General features: G+C 43.9%; 1 protein-coding gene across 1 annotated transcript in view; it reads left to right on the top strand.

Moving 5' to 3' along the window:
- QDPR (quinoid dihydropteridine reductase) overlaps positions 1 to 17,242 on the top strand; it is a 21,097-nt gene extending 3,855 nt beyond the window's left edge. The window contains exons 3-7 of the mRNA XM_012638481.1: positions 2,047 to 2,143; positions 4,647 to 4,787; positions 12,402 to 12,510; positions 13,932 to 14,015; positions 16,542 to 17,242. Coding sequence (XP_012493935.1) covers positions 2,047 to 2,143; positions 4,647 to 4,787; positions 12,402 to 12,510; positions 13,932 to 14,015; positions 16,542 to 16,647 — 537 coding nt within the window. The 3' untranslated portion in view covers positions 16,648 to 17,242. The remainder of the gene's footprint in view (positions 1 to 2,046; positions 2,144 to 4,646; positions 4,788 to 12,401; positions 12,511 to 13,931; positions 14,016 to 16,541) is intronic.
- Positions 17,243 to 17,453: the final 211 nt, after the last annotated feature.

The raw sequence follows: 17,453 nt of genomic DNA, 5'->3' as shown, positions 1-17,453 counted from the left end.
GAAAACTCCATGTCATTCTTTGTGTGATGTACCATATTTTCCCACCCACTCAATGAGGCAGGCAGGCAGGCAGGCAGGCAGGCAGGCAAGCAGGTCATATTATAGCTGCGAAGACAGGGTTGCAGAGACTAAGTGACATGGCCAACAATCTTGCTAGTGGTGGAGTCGGGAGCATGAGTCTCCTAACACAAACTTTAATAAGTTCACGTGCTACTTGGTCTGTAAGTGGGTCTACTTTTCATTTAGTCGTGCTCTGTAGTGATCTTAATTAACAGTGTTGGATGTGTTACGGTGCTTGGCTGCTTTTATGACAAATTTTCAAAATTTTAAAAATGACACATGTATGCTCTAGAAAATACAGATAAGCAAAAAGAAGTGGGAAATCATTTATAGTTCCACCATACAGCTAACCTTTTTTTGTATTTCCTTCCACTCCATCTCTCCAAAATATACATGTATAAATCTAAAAATGTTAAAATGAAACTGTGAGCCAATCTATGCTACTCATTTGCTCTTTCTAAAGCATCAGTTTGACATAAGTTAGAATATAAAAGCCAGATGATTTACTCTAGAACATATATTTTTGTCGTTCTTACTTTTCTTAATATGGTCCTAGTGTTTCCTATACCTAAATATACAGATTGGCCTTACTGAGTTTAATAGTAAAAGTTGACGTGGCATCGTTAGTTGCCAGCTACCATTCTAAGTGCTTTATTTACATTAGTGCATGTAGTCTTTGTAACACCCCAAAAACAAAGTTTCAAATTTTATGCCCCTTTTAAAAATGGGGTTGCTGAGGCACAGAAAGGCCCTGGCATTTGTCCAAGGTCAAGCAGGTGGTGGTGGCATGGCCAGGTTTGATGGCTGTGTTCTTAACCACTGTGCTAAGCTGCCTTGAAGCAGAAAAGCTTCATGTGAATAAAGGAATAAAAGCCAAAACTAAGTGGAAGGGTGGTGTAGAGAGCAGCAGCCCTGCCAGGTGTGGTCTCCGTAATCAGTGTCTCTTCAGTGTCTCTTCTGCTCTGGTTAATTGCAGGTTTCCGGTGTCCATTGGGTTTTTGAATGTGGAGGTTGTCCCCACCTGAGACTTGATGGTAGAGTGCTTCTGTAAGACAAAGATTGAGAAATGCCTTGGTTTTTACAGGCTGAGCTTTTAAAATCCCTATTTCTTTCCACTCTTCCCCTATTCAGAATTTCTGAACCAACAGCATGACATTCATTTTTGTTGTAAAACTGGGAAGAGAGGTAATAGACTAATATAATGTTGCTGCTGAGAGAGAGACAGAGTCTTGACTTAAGTCTTAAGAATGTTGATCTTAATGAAGCCATTGGGAGGCATCACCACAGCCATTCCAGAGAAATAAGGAAGAGTTGTGGTCGATGGCCAGGATCGTGTGTCTTGTCAGACTATTCTTTTAATAAATTATAACAAGAGGGCATCGATATATTTTCAATGCTTTAAAATTTCAGACAAACATAGAAATAGAGAAATCTTTAAAATGAACCCCATGTACTCAATATTTACCAACATGTTGCCATTGACTGTATTTTTTCTTGCTCTCAATTTCTCTTACAATTTTTCTTTGGCATTTTCTTTGGAGTTGCAGTTAAATAGATTTTTGAATTGGGAGGAGTATAGAATCAATCATCTTGGATTATGATTCTGGGATTTGTGAAGAAGCCTGGAAAGGAATGTACCAAAATGTTAGCTGTGGGCAGTGAAGGTCTAGGTGATTTTTTTAAAAACCCTTTCCTATTTTTCTTTATTAATTGTTTTGTTTCAGGGGGTGCTCACGTCCCCATATTTTAGAATGTTTATAAGGAGACTCTAGATTGCTTTATAAAAATCACATTGAAATGTAGCTGGGCTTCACTGGCCAAGATGTTCATCAGAGATTTGTCCTCCATCTAATTTTCCAAGTGTTAATTGCTAGGTAGTATAAATTGGCTTAAAAAGAAGAGAAAAGGAAACTGAGGTATCTGTAAAGAGCTGGCCTGTGTTGGTTTACCTTACAGTTTATGCATCTTTTTGTTCCTGTGTTCAAGGTGACTGCTGAGGTTGGAAAGCTCTTGGGCAATGAGAAGGTGGATGCAATTCTTTGCGTGGCTGGAGGATGGGCCGGAGGCAATGCCAAATCCAAGTGTGAGTCCCCTCCTGAGTTAATCATTCATGCCGCTCTGCTCTTTGTCCAGCTGACAGGGATCGGGTATAGACTAGGGGTCAGGCCAACTGTTTTTCTGTGCATCTCCCAGAAACTTTACAATATCTCTGTGACCTAGCGATTAACTCCGCCATTTTACAGATGAAGCAGAAACTTCCCATGGAGGTGCTGAGCAGAGGAGGACATTGAGTTTGAAGTTTCAGGTGGAGGCAGAATGAAATCAGCATGGTTTCTACCCGAGCCCAAAGGCTTATGTAGGCACTGGGGGATGTGTAGGAATTGGAGTTGGAGAGATGGTTCCAAAGGTCAAAAGAACTCAAAATTGCGCTTTTACTAAAGCTGATTACGTTTTTCAACTTTTTATTATAAGCATTTTTAAACATACTAGAAAAGTTGAAAGAACAGTTAATGAACACCCTTCCACCCTTGATCTAGATTCAGTAATTGTTAATGTTTATTAACAATTGTTAACGTTTGTTAATGTTTGTTAACTTGAGCTCTCTTGCTTTCTTGAGTGTGTGCACTTCGTGTATTGTTTGGTTAACCTTCTGAAAGTAGATTGACGCTTCACCATATTTCAGCAAGCATCTCCCAAGAATAAGCCCATTCTCCTACATTATCATGAAACTGTTATACCTAAGAAAATCAGCAGTAATCCTGTAAGGTTAATAATATTCAGTCCATATTCCCTGTTTATACTTGTCTTTTTCCCTAGACATATTCCACTCAAAGTTTATACACTGCATATTATGTTGTTGTAGTTTTTAGTCTCTTAATCTAGAATTTTTCCCCCCGTGATAGGACTTTTTGGTGCGTCCCAGGCAGTTTTCATATAGAATGTCTCACATTCTGAATTTGTCTGAACAGTTCTTTTTAAGGTATTATTTGACTTGTTCCTCTAGCCCTGGTATTTTCTGTGAATTGGAATTTAGGTCCAGGGACTTGATTAGATCCAGATTAAATAGTTTTGAGGCTACACTTCTTTCCGAGTGATGGTGTGTACTCTGTATTACGTCACACTGGAAGCTCAGCATGTCAGATTCCTCTACCCCTGGAGATGCTGAATCAGATGTTTGGTTGAAGTGGTAACTGCCAGACTTTCATTGTAAAGCCACATTTTTCTGTTTGCAATAATAAGTAAGTGTCTGTGGGATGACACTTTGGTATCTGTGTAAATATCCTAGTCTCCAAATACTTTCACCCAGTGGTTTTGAGCATCCATTGATAATCCCTGCCTGACACAGTTACTGTATTGGGGGTTGGAAAATGATAGTTTTCTAATTTTACCATCCCTTCCACATTTATTAGCCAAAGGCATTTAAAAAGAAATTGAAATTCTGTGAACTACACTTAAGATTGGTGTTTTGTGGAATCAGGTTGGAAAAAAGCCTGGTAACCTTTTCGTGTATTTTGGGAGCAAGAGATGGTAACTGTGGATCAATCAATTTTTTTGCTAGTCTTTTTTAGCAAGGAAATGCAATACCTTGGTTCTTTCCTACTGACCCCTGCTCCTATATCAGGAGGCCATTCTTTCTGGGTTTTTTTTTTTTTTTTTTGAGACAGAGTCTTGCTCTGTTTGCCGGGCTAGAGTGCCATGGCATCAGCCTAGCTCACGGCAGCCTCAAACTCCTGGGCTCAACCGCTCCTCTAGCCTCAGCCTCCCAAGTAGCTGGGACTACAGGACTATAGGCATGAGTGACCATGTCCAGCTGATCTTTTCTATTTTTAGTAGAGACAGGGTCTCGCTCTTGTTCAGGCTGCTCTCGAAACTCCTGACCTCAAGTGATCCTCCCTCCTCGGTCTCCCAGAGTATTAGGATTACAGGGTGTGAGCCACCGTGCCTGGCCGGCCATTCTTTCTGTATCAAGGGGTTCCACGTGCCCTGTGAGTTCCCCAGTCGATGGAGTCATGTATGTTACCGCTTGTTCTTCCTTATGTTTCTGGCAAGACCAGAAGTTAAAACAAGTGTGAAACGGTTATTTCAGCTCTCTTTTTAAAGAGTCTTTAAAGCTGATGTTAAACTTTCAACCATAAAAAATGTAGCTCTGTAAAAGCCCTCTTTATGGCCATATAGTAATAGTCCCTTGGATATTTATCATGGGGAAAACCTGATGTATTAAATAGACATATAGGTTCTTATTACAAATCTTATCCTTCATAGAGTAAAACAATCTTTGAATTAAAGCCAGTGTAGCAAATCAGTTAACTCCAGATTTATTTGCTAAAAGTTATTGGCTAAAATTTTACCAGTTTACAGGTAAGGAAGCTGAGACTCAGGGGATCATATGGCCTGGATTTGTACCCGTGTCTGTCTGACCACCGAGCCCTGTGCTGTTTGTATTAGAGCTTTCTGTAGACAGGGACCTGGGGACCCAGGGAGCAGGAGGGCCTGAGGGGGCTTCCTTGAGTGTAGGGCTGTGTGTGTTGAGCTTGCCTTTTGGTTTCTTTCCTGGGAATGCTTAGCCCACATATTTTCTCACTCAGCTCTCTTTAAAAACTGTGACCTGATGTGGAAGCAGAGCGTGTGGACGTCGACCATCTCCAGCCACCTGGCTACCAAGCACCTCAAGGAAGGAGGCCTCCTGACCTTGGCTGGTGCAAAGGCTGCCCTGGATGGGACTCCTGGTAAGCCTTTATTTCCCCGTCTGTGAAATGGGAAAGCTCACCTTGCTTACATGGACTCCTGGGCTCTTTTGTGGGATGAGGTCTACTAAAGCCCTTTGCCCTCTGAGGTGTTTTACGGATGGATAGATTTTGCTTCCTTTAAAGCCTGAATCTTTTTAGAGAGAGGAGTTCTGATTCCTTCATTTGTATCTGTACTCATGTTCATGGTGGTTAAGGAACTCTACAGTCTGGTACTTCCCCCATCTGGTTAATTTATCCATGATCCACCCAGGAGTGAATGGTGTAATATTAATAGATGTTAATTAGTTAATAAACATGCATTATTATTATTATCACATTGTATCCAAGTGTCCCAGGGAAGCAGCTTGGCAGCTGGAAATGGCGTAGGCTTTAGAATAGGAGAGGCTGGAGGTGGATTCTTCACCTTAGGTGTGTGGCCTTGAGCCAAGAGATTCTTTGATCTCTCTGACCAAATTTCTGCTATAGTTTCCTTAATTGTGAAATAATGACATAATATCTAACTTGAAGAGTAGCCGTAAAGCCGTAGAGGTCTCGATGTGTAGAAAGTGCCCACCACATGGCAGGTACCAATAAATGGTAGGTCTTACTGTATTCATAGTAAGCGGTAGGTCTTATTGTACTCACTGTTTAAATTTTACATACATTTTCATTTAATGCTGAGGTCAGCATCATTATTATCTTTTTCAATTTATACTTTAGGAAACTAAAACTTAGAGAGTTAAGGAACATGTCTGGGTTTATACAGTAAGTAAGTTGCAAACTTACTTTGAGTCAAAACCCTGATCATGTCCAAATTGTATGCTTTTCCCATTACCTCGTGAAGACTCAAGTTTCCTTTGCATTTGTTACTCCCTGTGTTAGTTTGCTAGGTCTGCCACAGACTGGGTGGCTTAAACAACAGAAATTTATTTTCTCACGGTTCTGAAGGCTAAAAGTCCAAGATCAAAGTGTTGGTTCCTTCAAGTGGTTCCTTTCTCCTTGGCCTCTAGATGGCTGCCTTCTCCCCGTCTTCAGATGGTCTCCCCTCTGTGCATGACTGTGTCCTCATTTCCTCCTCTTATAAGGACACAGGTCATTCTGGATTAGGGCCTCCCTGATGAACTCATTTTAACTGAATTGCGTCTTTAAAGATCATATCTTCAAATACAGTCACATTCTGGGATACTGGGGGTTAGGCCTTCAACCTGTGAATTTTGGGGGTATACATTTCAGCCCATGCCCCTCCCTTTGGGATAGGGCTAAAGGTATTTTAGCGAGGGATTGAGGGGACAGCAGAGAGAAGCAGAAAGTGTCTACCTCCACTACCTAATTTAAACTCTTCTTTAAAAAAATGGGAGCTCTTTTTGGACCTCTTTGGTAAGTGGTAGAGACTCTGGACACCTTCTCAATTTTTTTTTTTGTTTTTTTGAAACAGGGTCTCACCATGTTGCCCATGCTGGTCTGGGACTCCTGGGCACAGGTGATCTTCCTGCCTCAGCCTCCCTAATGGCTATGACTACAGGCATGTGCCATTGCACCTGGCTCCACCTTCTCAATTTTACTGTAACTCACTGAACTGTGAGGCTCTGACTTATTAACAATTTCTTGCCGCTCATTTTCTTCTTCCATTTCTTAAAGCATGTGATTTTATAAGTGCATGGCCATTGCAGTAATTAAAGCTATGTAAATGTTAGGTGTCTGTCTAGTTGAGATCTGATTTTTGTCAAAGCTGACACAGAGCGGAGACACTAGAAAGTAAATACAGAAATGAATCACAGCTTGACATTTAAAAAACAAAACCCTAGGACTGAAAGACTAATTTTCCTAAAGGACTAAACAGTTTCCTCCTTTCCTTTGGTTTGTAAGTATCCTTCTTGGTTTACATTTTTGGATAGTGATTAAGGGCTGCAGGCTCTGGAACCATATGGGGTGGTCTTCTGTTGGGGCTCTGCCACTTCCTGTGACACATTTGGCAAATTACTTAACCTCTCTGAGCCTCTGTTTTGTCATCTGTAAAATGAGGATAAGTAATGATGTCTCCTTTATATGGTGGTTTTGCCTCGTAAATTTCTTAGTGAATGTAAATGGCCTAGAAATGTGTTACAGAGTCAACAGTAAATGTGAACTATTATTATTGTTTACTCCACACTTATTTTTGCCCTCCAACTTCTGCCTTAGACATTAATAAGTTTGTTCATCTTTAAAATCCCAGGTTAGATTTGTTAAACTAATTTGAGTCATGAGATCTTTAACTTTGCTGCAGACTCCAGCAAAATCTGGGAAATTGATCTATAATTTGAAAGCAAACAATCAATCAGGCTGAATAGTCCCTCAAATCCAAGTCGATCTGTTCAAAAATGAAAAGTTTTTCACTCAGGAAGGTACTGAGAAAACCCTCACCCTCTAATTTCCAAGGTTGTATTTGTAGACTGTCTTCCGTGGGATGAACTGTATTAAAATGATGGTGATTACTTTTTTTACCAATACAGCATCTGCGTTCTGTGATTAGAAATCAGTTTTTAGGGACCACACTGATCATTTTATAATTCGGAAGTGTTTACCTTCTTAGTAAAATAATTTTTTTTTTATGTCTTGCAAATGATCTTCCTACCCATATGTGTGCCCAAGGAAGATGTCATTCTGTTGGATTAAGCCGTTAGGGTTGCTGGTTGCTTGTTTCTTTTCCTTCCTCAGATTCCAGGCTCTTGTGCTGTTCAGTTGGAATGAAGAGAGAGCCCTGGGTCTTTGCTGAGGACCGGGGCTGGATTAATGAACATTTATGCCCTGGTTTATTTAATCACTGAAGAGTTTGTTATCTTTTTATTCTACTATTGGCTTCCTGCCCTCTGATTAAACAGAGAAGCCAGGGATGGTGAAATGTTCTTCTTATGCTTCTAAATAACTTTTTGAGGCCTTGACTCTCTTTTGCAATTTGAGGTTGTTGATGCAGTTTTGTGATTGGTTCCTTGGCTTGGCTGTGATCCCCACATCTCCCCCTGGACTTGTGATGCCTCCACAGCTATTGTACTTTCAACAGCATGTGAGCTGGCGGTTTGAGGGAGGCTGCTAGCCTCTAGAAGAAATAGCGGTTCAGAAGGAGGAGAGGTTTACGGTGATTATCCATTCCTTTCTTATTGCTGTGATAGCGGCATTTAGTGAGCAGCTGCAGTGGCGTGTCCAGCGGGGAACACAAAGAGGACAGAGACCCCATCCTGCCATGTGCCTATGGTGTCTATGGGGTAGATGGAAACATACCCTAATGAAAGTCATCCCTTGCTTCAATCAGTAAATATTCATTGAATAGTGGGAGGAAAGGAAGACTAATAGGTAGCATGTATATGTATGTCAAAGTTTGCTCAAATGGTACACCTTAAACATGTTGAAGTTTGTTGTATTTCAATTGTACCTCTGTAAATGTTTTAAAAAGATAGAAATATTTTTACGGATTTACCTCTTAGGTGCTAGGCTTATTGGGCCAAGCCCTGTATATGCTTATTTTGTCACCAGAGGTACTTGTAAAGTAGGTGCTGTCATTGTCCCTTGATTACAGAGAAGAAAACCAGAGTCCAGTGATTTTAGGTGACTTGTCTGAGACCACCGGGCTAGTTAGCAGCAGATTGGTCTGAATGATGAATTGACTGATTGACTCAGTGATCGTGTTAAGTGCCTTCTCTGGCAGCAGAGGTGCAAAAGACCGTGCTGAATTACGGTCTAAGCAAAATGCACTGTGGGAGCAGAAGGGAGAGGTGATTCCATGTCTGGGAAGGTTTTGTGGAAGGAGCTGATTCGAGCAGGGTCTCGTGAAAGGATAGGTAGGACTTTGACAAGTAGAGCTTAAGGGAAAAGGTGAGAGGCAATGAATTATTTTTTACTTAAATGATTTTTTTAATTGGTTTTTGAATTGTGAAACTAACCAGTACATGTAGTAAAAGTTCACATGGTGCTAAAAGAATTACAATGAATAGCAAGACTCACCCCTGTGGAAACCCTGGTCCGAGCGGCACTGCCTCCTGGGCCCAGCCACAGTTAAGGCTTCTCATGTGTCCTTCTGGAAGTATTCTGTGTGTGTTCTAGTGTGCGCACACATCACACTTATTTGTATATTTACCTGTTTTAACATTCTTCCTGGCCCAGTCACTGGGAGAACATCTCCCAGGCGAGGTGCTTAGCAAAGCCCCTCATGCACCAGGCAGGGCTCCCCTGTCCAGTCAGATCCTGTGTACCTCCCATGGTTTCCAAGGCCCTTTCCTGGATACGGTCTCCTTTGATCCTCAGCACAGCCTTGAGAATAAATGAGGATCTGAGCTACTGATGCAGGGGGTGCCCCAAAGAAGGGAGGAAGGCTCCCTGAACTCGCAAAGTGGGTTTTTGGCTTTGCATTGGAAAGAATTTTAGAGAGAATTAACTAGTGACAGAAAGTTTATTGAGATAGAGACAGACAACAGATCCTACTCCATTGATAGAATAGGGGTCCTTTCCCAAGCAGGAGGGGGATCCCTTACTGGGCAATGGTAACATTTTTAAATGTTCAAAAACCCCATTAGGAAGCAGCTGTATGTGGCCAGCATTTTCTGTGGTCAGGCCGTAAAGGTTAATCGTAAACTGCTGTCACAGAAAGGCAAGCACACACTGTTTGTAAGGCATCCAGCTTAGTAATTCGTTCATCCTCGGGTGGTCCCGACCCGCAACTTGCTGACGACTTCCTGTTCAGGGTGGTCAGGGTCTGGTGTGGGCCAGGATGGCTGCACCCAGGCTCTCTCCTTCCTTTCCTGCCTTATCCCTGCATTATTGCCACTGCCATTTACGGGCACGGGGAATCTTTGATTTTTCTGGTAGTTGGTAAAGCAGGAATTAGAGCCCCCACTTTCTGAATTTCATGCTCAAGACACTTCCACTGTTCCTTAGTGCCATCTGAGGAAAAGGATTGCCAGTGACGCCACCAAAGTCGTGAATGACAGCTATGACCAGGATTAACCGCTCAGCATTCAGCGCTCAGCACTGTGCTAAGGGCTTTTACGGTATTTTATTTGATCCTTATATTACCCTTAGGATTTGGGGTTGTCACTCCCATTTTATGGAATGGAAAACCAAGGATCCCAAGGTTAAGTAGCCTTGCCCAGAGTCAGTCAGCTCTCAAGCAATGGAACCTGGACAGGTAGCCAAGTAGTTGGATTTTAGGGCATGTTACTGTCAAGGGGAAGGAAGCCAAACTCTGTAAAACAAATTTTTTTTTTTTTTTGAGACCGAGTCTCACTCTTTTGCCCGGGCTAGAGTGAGTGCTGTGGCGTCAGCCTAGCTCACAGCAACCTCCAACTCCTGGGCTCAAGTGATCCTCCTGCCTCAGCCTCCCGAGCAGTTGGGACTACAGGCGTGCGCCACCATGCCCGGCTAATTTTTTCTATATATTTTTAGTTGTCCAGTTAATTTCTTTCTAATTTTTTAGTGGAGACGGGGTCTCACTCTTGCTCAGGCTGGTTTCGAACTCCTGAGCTCAAACAATCCGCCTGCCTCGGCCTCCCAGAGTGCTGGGATTACAGGCGTGAGCCACGGCGCCCGGCCTGTAAAACAAATATAAAGAGGTTTTTATTCTGAGCCAAATTTGAGGACCATGGCCTGGAGCCATGCTTAAGAAGGCTTGAGCAAGTGGACTCGGTGTGGCTGGGTTACAGGTTGGTTTTATACATTTCAGGGAGACAGGAGTTATAGGTAAAGTCATAAATCAATACACGGAAGGCGTACATTGGTTTGGCCGGAAAAGGTGGGATATCTCAAAGCCGAGGCTTACAAATCATAAGTGGATTTAGGGATTCTTTAGTTGACAATTGGCTGAAAGAGTTAGGCTTTTCCAAAAAACCAGGAATCAGCAGAAAGGAACACTTGAGTTAACCTAAGAAGGGTGTTCTATCTTTTACGTGATGCTATACCGGATTCAGGTTGGGAAGTAAACCACATCATAGAAACCTGTTTACTGAGATTTTATCATTTGTAGGCGTGATTTACCAGGACCCCTTGGAAAGGAAATTGTTGGGTAAAAAAAAGATCAGAGTTCAGTCCTCATTACTTCTATTAATTTGATGGGAAACATTGATTGAGTGCCTACCCTATGCCAAGGATATATCCAGAATTCAATACTTTGTCCTCCTGTGCCAGAATAAGAAATGTATTTGGTCTTTTTCTCTGGTTCCTGGTTCAGAGCTTCTAAAATCTTTGGAATTTCCTGAGTGAGGGGAGGGTCCTTTGTATTGCACAATGAGCCCCTTTGGATCACCCTTGATTTATGCTACTGAGGTGACTTAGGGGAGGGCCCCTAGATAGCCTCAGGATGGGTCTGCTCTCTTGGAGGACCAGGTGGTAAGAGGGTTGGAACTGGAAGGGAAGGGGGGCTGGAGATTAAGCCCAGTAAAAGCACGTGATGAGCATCTGGGTTGGCGAGCACTTGGCGGTGCTGGCAGAGTGTCGTGCGGGAGAGGGGTGTGCCTGGAGAGGGCACGGCAGCTCCGTGGCCACCCCCTTCCTTAATCTGCCTGTGCATCTTTCCACCTGGCTGTTCCAGAGTTGTTTATAATAAACAAGTAAATGTAAGAAAAGTGTTTGCCTGAGTTCTGTGAGCCATTCAAGCTCATTATTGAAACTGAAGAGGGTTCAGTAATTGAATATTGAATCTGAAGACGGTGAGAAGCCCTGATTTAGAGCCGGTTGGTCGGAAGTACAGGTATCCAGGGACTTGTGCCTGGGGTCTGAAGTAGGGGCAGCCTTGTGGGACTGGGCCCTGAAATCTGTCAATGTGACACTAACTACCCGGAGTTGGAACTGAATTGTTGGATGCCCAGTTGGTGTCTAGAGAATTAGAGAATTTGGTTGTTAGTGTTGGAAAACAGCCCAAGCCCATTTTACAGATGAGCAACTGAGAATTAGAGAGATTTAGGGAATTTGCCTAGGATTTCTTTAGCGGTAAGTTGAGGAGCTGGGAGTTGAACGTGTGCAGCTTGACTCCAAAGCCTGCTCTCCAAGTGACTGCTCATGTTGCTGTCCCATTGAGCACCCCTGTGTGCAGGGTGCACATAAGCAGTTAGCGATAGAAGGGTTCTGAACCCAGTTCTTGCCTGGGCCTTAACCTCGTGATCGGCTCGGGTACAAGTCTGTGTGTGAGCCTGGGCACATCACTCAACCTGTCTGAGCCTTGCTTTCCTAAGAATAAAAATAAGATCAATCTCATGGCTTTTGTGATAAATGTGGTAGGTGAGTGGTCAGTACACCTGAAATGTCATGTCCCTTCCACTTTCCTTCCGTAAATGTCCATCCTTCTTTTCTTCCTGGCTTCCTCTAGACCCTGAAATGCTGTACTTCGGACACACTGGTGGCCTCTGTGACGCCTGTGTTCGTGGAAACTGGCCAGAGGCCACTGCCTCTGCCCACCTGTCCCCACTCCCTCTTTCTCTTTGCTCACTGTCATTTTTTGGTGGGGGGTGGTCAGGGTGTCCTGCCTGAAGGAAGAGGCCAGGTGCAGCTGTTTGTAAGTTTTCAAGGAACAGAGATGCTCAGAAGAAGGTTGCATGTCCTTGCTGTCCCTCTGGCAGCCAGTGGTCACCGAGCTGTCTTCTCCCCATTTCCCAGGGATGATCGGATATGGCATGGCCAAGGGCGCCGTCCACCAGCTCTGCCAGAGCCTCGCCGGGAAGAACAGCGGCCTGCCGCCAGGGTCTGCCGCAGTCGCGGTGCTCCCGTAAGTGTTTGGGGGTCTCCCAGCAGCTGCTCACCTCTGCCCCACTGTCAAGGGTTAACGTTTATCTGAAAGTCACCTTCCATTAGGGACTTGTGTGTGCTATCACCTCGGCTCTGAAATTCACCGAAGGCCCTTAGGATACTTGTCTTAGACTGTGCTGCTTTACAGAATACCTTAGACTGGGTAATTTACGAACAGCAGAAATTTATTGCTCACAGTTCTGGAGGCTGGGAAGTCCAACATCAAGGCGCCAGCAGATTGGGTGTCTGATGAGGGCCCCTTCCTCTACAGAAGGCGTCTTCTGTATGTCCTCACGTGACAGAAGGGGCAAAAGGGCTCCCTCCAGCCTCTTTTGCAAGGGCACGAATCCCATTCATGAGGGCAGAGCCTCATGACCTGTAGCTCTTAAAGGCCTCACCTCTTAACACTATCACATTACAAACCGTGTTCTGCATATGAACTTGGGGAGGACATGCTTAGGCCATAGCAATACTCATTCAGGATTTGGATTATCCTGGGCTGTCTAGAGTGGTTGGTTGGCTGGGGGAATGGGTCTGTCTTTTTTGCCTGTTTCTTTCTTTCCCTTTTTTTTCTCCCACCCTCCTTACTTCCTTTAAAAGTAGTTTACACATTTTATTTTATTTTATGTGGTTCTGTCTTTCAAGTCATCATAAAGTCTGTGTGTGTGTGTTGGGGGGCATGGTGGCAGTTTGGGGGAAGGTGTGTGGGAGAACATGGGAAGCTGTGGGGGGCGTTTCTATCTGTGATCAGGAGTCCCCCATCAGCTGTTCCAGGTGGAGGCAGCTTGTTTGGAGGGACAGCATTCCTTCTCGCTGGAAGGATCCCAGCCCGAGTGGGCTTATCTCTTGCCTATGGTCCTATAAAGGGACATTGGGAACGCCCTTGGGAAATTCATACCTGAATTCATACATATATGAATTCTATAGTCTCTTGCTGAAAATTTTAAGGTTTTATGGAAAATAGCCACATATTTAAACATTTAATATTCTAATATTCCCATATTTAAAGGAATATTATTACATTCAGATCCTTAGAAATGAGTCTGCTGTATGTTAGGGAGTGAATGAGGACTTAACAACAAACCAATTTACTTCAATAAAGACTGTATTTTTAAAAAAGGCAAAATGTATCTCTTTCCATCTTGTTCTTGTCTTGCCTGAAGGGTGAGTCACAAAGTGTTTTATTAAATTATGCACAGATGTGGTCTTTGTCAATGTGGACAGCTTCCCGGTCTCTTTCTGCTTATCTTCCTGTCTGATCTTTCCACGTAAATGTCATGCTTGGTGCCAGAGGCTCACACTGGTCACGCTGTATGTTTACGTTTTCCTGGCCAAGGAGGACGGGCACCTGTTATTATAAAGGTGATGCACAAATGACAGGCTTATCTGTGTGCATTGCAGGGTCACCTTGGACACGCCGATGAACAGGAAAGCAATGCCAGAGGGGGACTTCAGCTCCTGGACACCCTTAGAATTCCTAGTCGAGTGAGTATTACAGTCATGTCAGTGACTAAGCAGCTTCCAGCCCCTGTTCTCTGCCCACTGTGGCCTAGAGGATGAGCCCGGCTCTTGGATTATCAACTCGGGTGGTCTTGAGAGGTTTCTGGGCCTCTGAGGATATACGGTGGCACATCAATTGGAGTCTCGGGGTAGCTGAACTTGGAGACGGGCAACAGAGTGGAGGGGTCCATAGTGCCGACATGAATCCTGCCTCCATCACTCACCAGGCGGCCACACTGAGCTCTAGGCCTCAGTTTCCCCGTCTGTATAATGAAGTCCGTAACAGTCGTTGGGAGGATTAAATGTGGTAGTGTGTGCTAAGCGCTTGGCACGACGTTTGACCCATAGCCAGTGCTCTGTGAACCTCAGCTCCTCTTCATGTCATTATCCCTGCAAGGAGGAGTGGCTGTGTGGGAGGAGTAGGACACTAGGGGGAAGGTCTGGGGACCCCGTGTCTGGGTCAGTGCTGAGCCACAGACCCACAGACAGTAGGCTTTGTTTTCAAAGCCCTATTTGCCGGTTTGTGAATATGGGTGGCATTTGAAAACTCACCGGAGAAAGAATTGATTTACTGTTTTGTGTTTGCCTAGATGCCAGTTCCCCAAGCCCTCTATTTAGTAAGCGTGTATTCGTCGAGCTCCCCTACAGGCCAAGTGCTGCGCTAGGCCCTGGGGACGGGCGATGAATCAGACTCGGCCTCTGCTCTCACAGAGCAGGTGTGCCAAGAGAGCTGAGGAGACGACTTCACCCAGCTGTGCCCGTGTATCAGCTGCTTTGATGACTGTACGAGATGTTTGCAAAGTTTGGGATGTGCTTCTAGCCTGATGTTACAATCTCATTTAAATTAAATTGGGAGACATTCGTGACTTGTATTTTATGTTTGAAACAAGTACTCACATAGAACTTTGTTATGTGCCAGGCACCATTCTAAACACTTCGTAACTATTATCTTATTTAATGCTCATAGCAAACTCTATGAGAGAGGTGCTCTTTTCTTTGTTTAAGGTTTGGGGACTTAGGGACATGGCAGGGGGCTAAGTCACTTGCTTGAGGTTACACAGCAGAGCTAGGGTCTGACCCAGGTAGTGTGGCCGCAGAGCCTGTGGTCCTAACCAGTGTGGTGTCAGTTATTTCTGCCTGTGCCAGGAATCATGCTTAGTGCTTGATTTGCAGAAAAAAATTTGAAGTTGTGGAAGAAATGAAGCTTAGAATTGAGTTTGCATTTGAATTTCTTTTTAAAGGCCAGTGCTCCCAGCAACACTGGAGACATTGATTTAGGACCTAGACACTAGAGAGAATATCTGGGGTGCCGTGTCTGAATTGTGCAGAGTCACAGATCCACGGAGGGTGGGCTGTCACAGGCATCCTTTGTTCTAGATATCGCATTCACCCATTCGTGGCATTTGAAAACTCACCAGACAAGTTGGCATAAAGTTTGCTTTGAAATGTCTGTGAGCACATCACCTTGTTTACCGTCTGTGATTGAACGGTGTGCTCTCTCACCCACTCCACATTGCTGAAGGGGGTGAAGGAGAAGTAAGACAGTTCAAAACGTGCATACCTAACACACCTAGCCTTCCCTAGCTGATCTCTGCCCCGCCCCTGAGATGGGGCCATGACACACGACAGTACTTTCTGGAGTTTTAGCAACGCTTCGTTTTTTGAGCCCCTGTGCTTCCCTTGGCTTGTTCCGCCCCCAGCGTGGGAACCCAAGTGACTGGACAGTTAAACATCAGCTCTAGCCTAGAAGGTTACAGGTTGGCACTGAAGAATATCCCAGGAATTCCAAGAACTTTCCAATTAAAGAAGGTCCCAAGTCCCAGCTGGTGAATTATCAAAGTGAATGATATACTCAAATAGAAATGTTTTGTTTTTAAAAATTATCATCTGCTTGTTGTTATTTCTTGGGAATTAGTTGTGCCCTTTTTAACTGCCGTCTTCTTAGAGGGGTCTTGCCGACTGCCCCAAGCGGAGTTAGTTACTCCTTTCCTTCCAGAGCCGTGAAATGCCCCCATTACTGTATTTATGGTATTTTATTGTGATAGTCTGGTTTTTGTATCTGTTTATGTGTTACTTGGCACAGCTATGGGTGGTTTATAAATGTTTGCTAAAAAAAAAAAGAATTTCTTCTCTTTCTCTCTTTTAAATTTCTGAGAAGATAACATAGCAAAGTATAAAGTATTGTGCATGTGCCTGTCTCTTACAATGAATTTATTAAAAGCTTTTTCAATCACTTAAAATCATAACACTATGTTATAAAGAATTCCAGCAATGCAGAAAAATACGAATATGAAAGTAAAGGCTTGCCAAGTCCTGCCACTCAGAAGTTAGATTGAGTTTCGCTACTGAGCTCACTGGGGACCCGGTGTGTGTCCCGCATGCCTGGTGGCTTTTGCACAGCGGCTGCTGTTCCTCCCCATCACCACCCCCTGCCCAAAGCCATTGATGTGAATGTAAGCATGTGCCAGATGTTTGCTTTTGACAACGTGAAACTTCTCTTCTTTGTTCTAGAACCTTCTATGACTGGATCACAGGGAAAAACCGTCCAAGCTCAGGAAGCCTAATCCAGGTGGTAACCACGGAAGGAAAGACGGAGCTTACCCCAGCATATTTTTAAGACTCATCTCAGTGCCTGCGAGGGGCCTGCTAGAAAAGTCACTAACCTATCTCAGCGTGGCCTCATCTGGCCCTGCGTTTTATGTAATTCTGTTCGTGGTACGAGATAGAGAGTCCTATTTTTCTCTCACCTAATGCGCATTTGCTCTCCTAGGGCAGGGTAATATGTTTATGTGAAATAAAAACATGTGAACGGAGGCCTACAGAGAGCATCGCCAATCTGTGTTAACTACGGAAGGAGGTCTCTGAGCAGCCCTAGCTATAGTGGTGTCATGTCGGATTGCTTTTGAGACTATCTGTCCTGGACAGTGGCTGTCATCTCCACGGGTTCAGTGATTGTTTGGTACTGGGGATGTTTCGAGGGCCGAGTTACGCTTATGTCATAGATGTAGTTTTTGCAGCCTTGAATTGAATTGTCTTAAAACTCCTTTTGTGGCATAAGCAAGATCCCATGGACTCTGTCCTGATATCCTTTTCCTGTGCAGTTGCCAAGTGTCCCCTGGCCTACAGTTAAATGTGCAAGAGAACTACTTGTGAGCATTTGGAGTGTTGTTTTCCTAATAAATGCGTTTCATTTATTGTGTTGTCTTCTTTAATCAAATGACATCTTAACAGCCGTCATACGTGAGTACACTAGAATCATGGGCTGCTGGAGGTCTTTTAATCTGCTGTTCTAGAAAGGGGGTGGGATTTAAATCCTGAAATAAGTTGTTTCAACACAGCAACATGGGCCCAAACCTGTCTCGGACAATATTGGAATCTGAGGGTGGTGGGATGGTCCTGTGCATTTAGAAGCAAGCAGCTTTC

The sequence above is a fragment of the Propithecus coquereli genome, unplaced genomic scaffold, assembly GCF_000956105.1.
Source record: "Propithecus coquereli isolate 6110/MARCELLA unplaced genomic scaffold, Pcoq_1.0 Scaffold13, whole genome shotgun sequence".
NCBI classification, from domain to species: Eukaryota; Metazoa; Chordata; class Mammalia; order Primates; family Indriidae; genus Propithecus; species Propithecus coquereli.
This window is presented reverse-complemented; position numbering and strand designations above follow the sequence as displayed.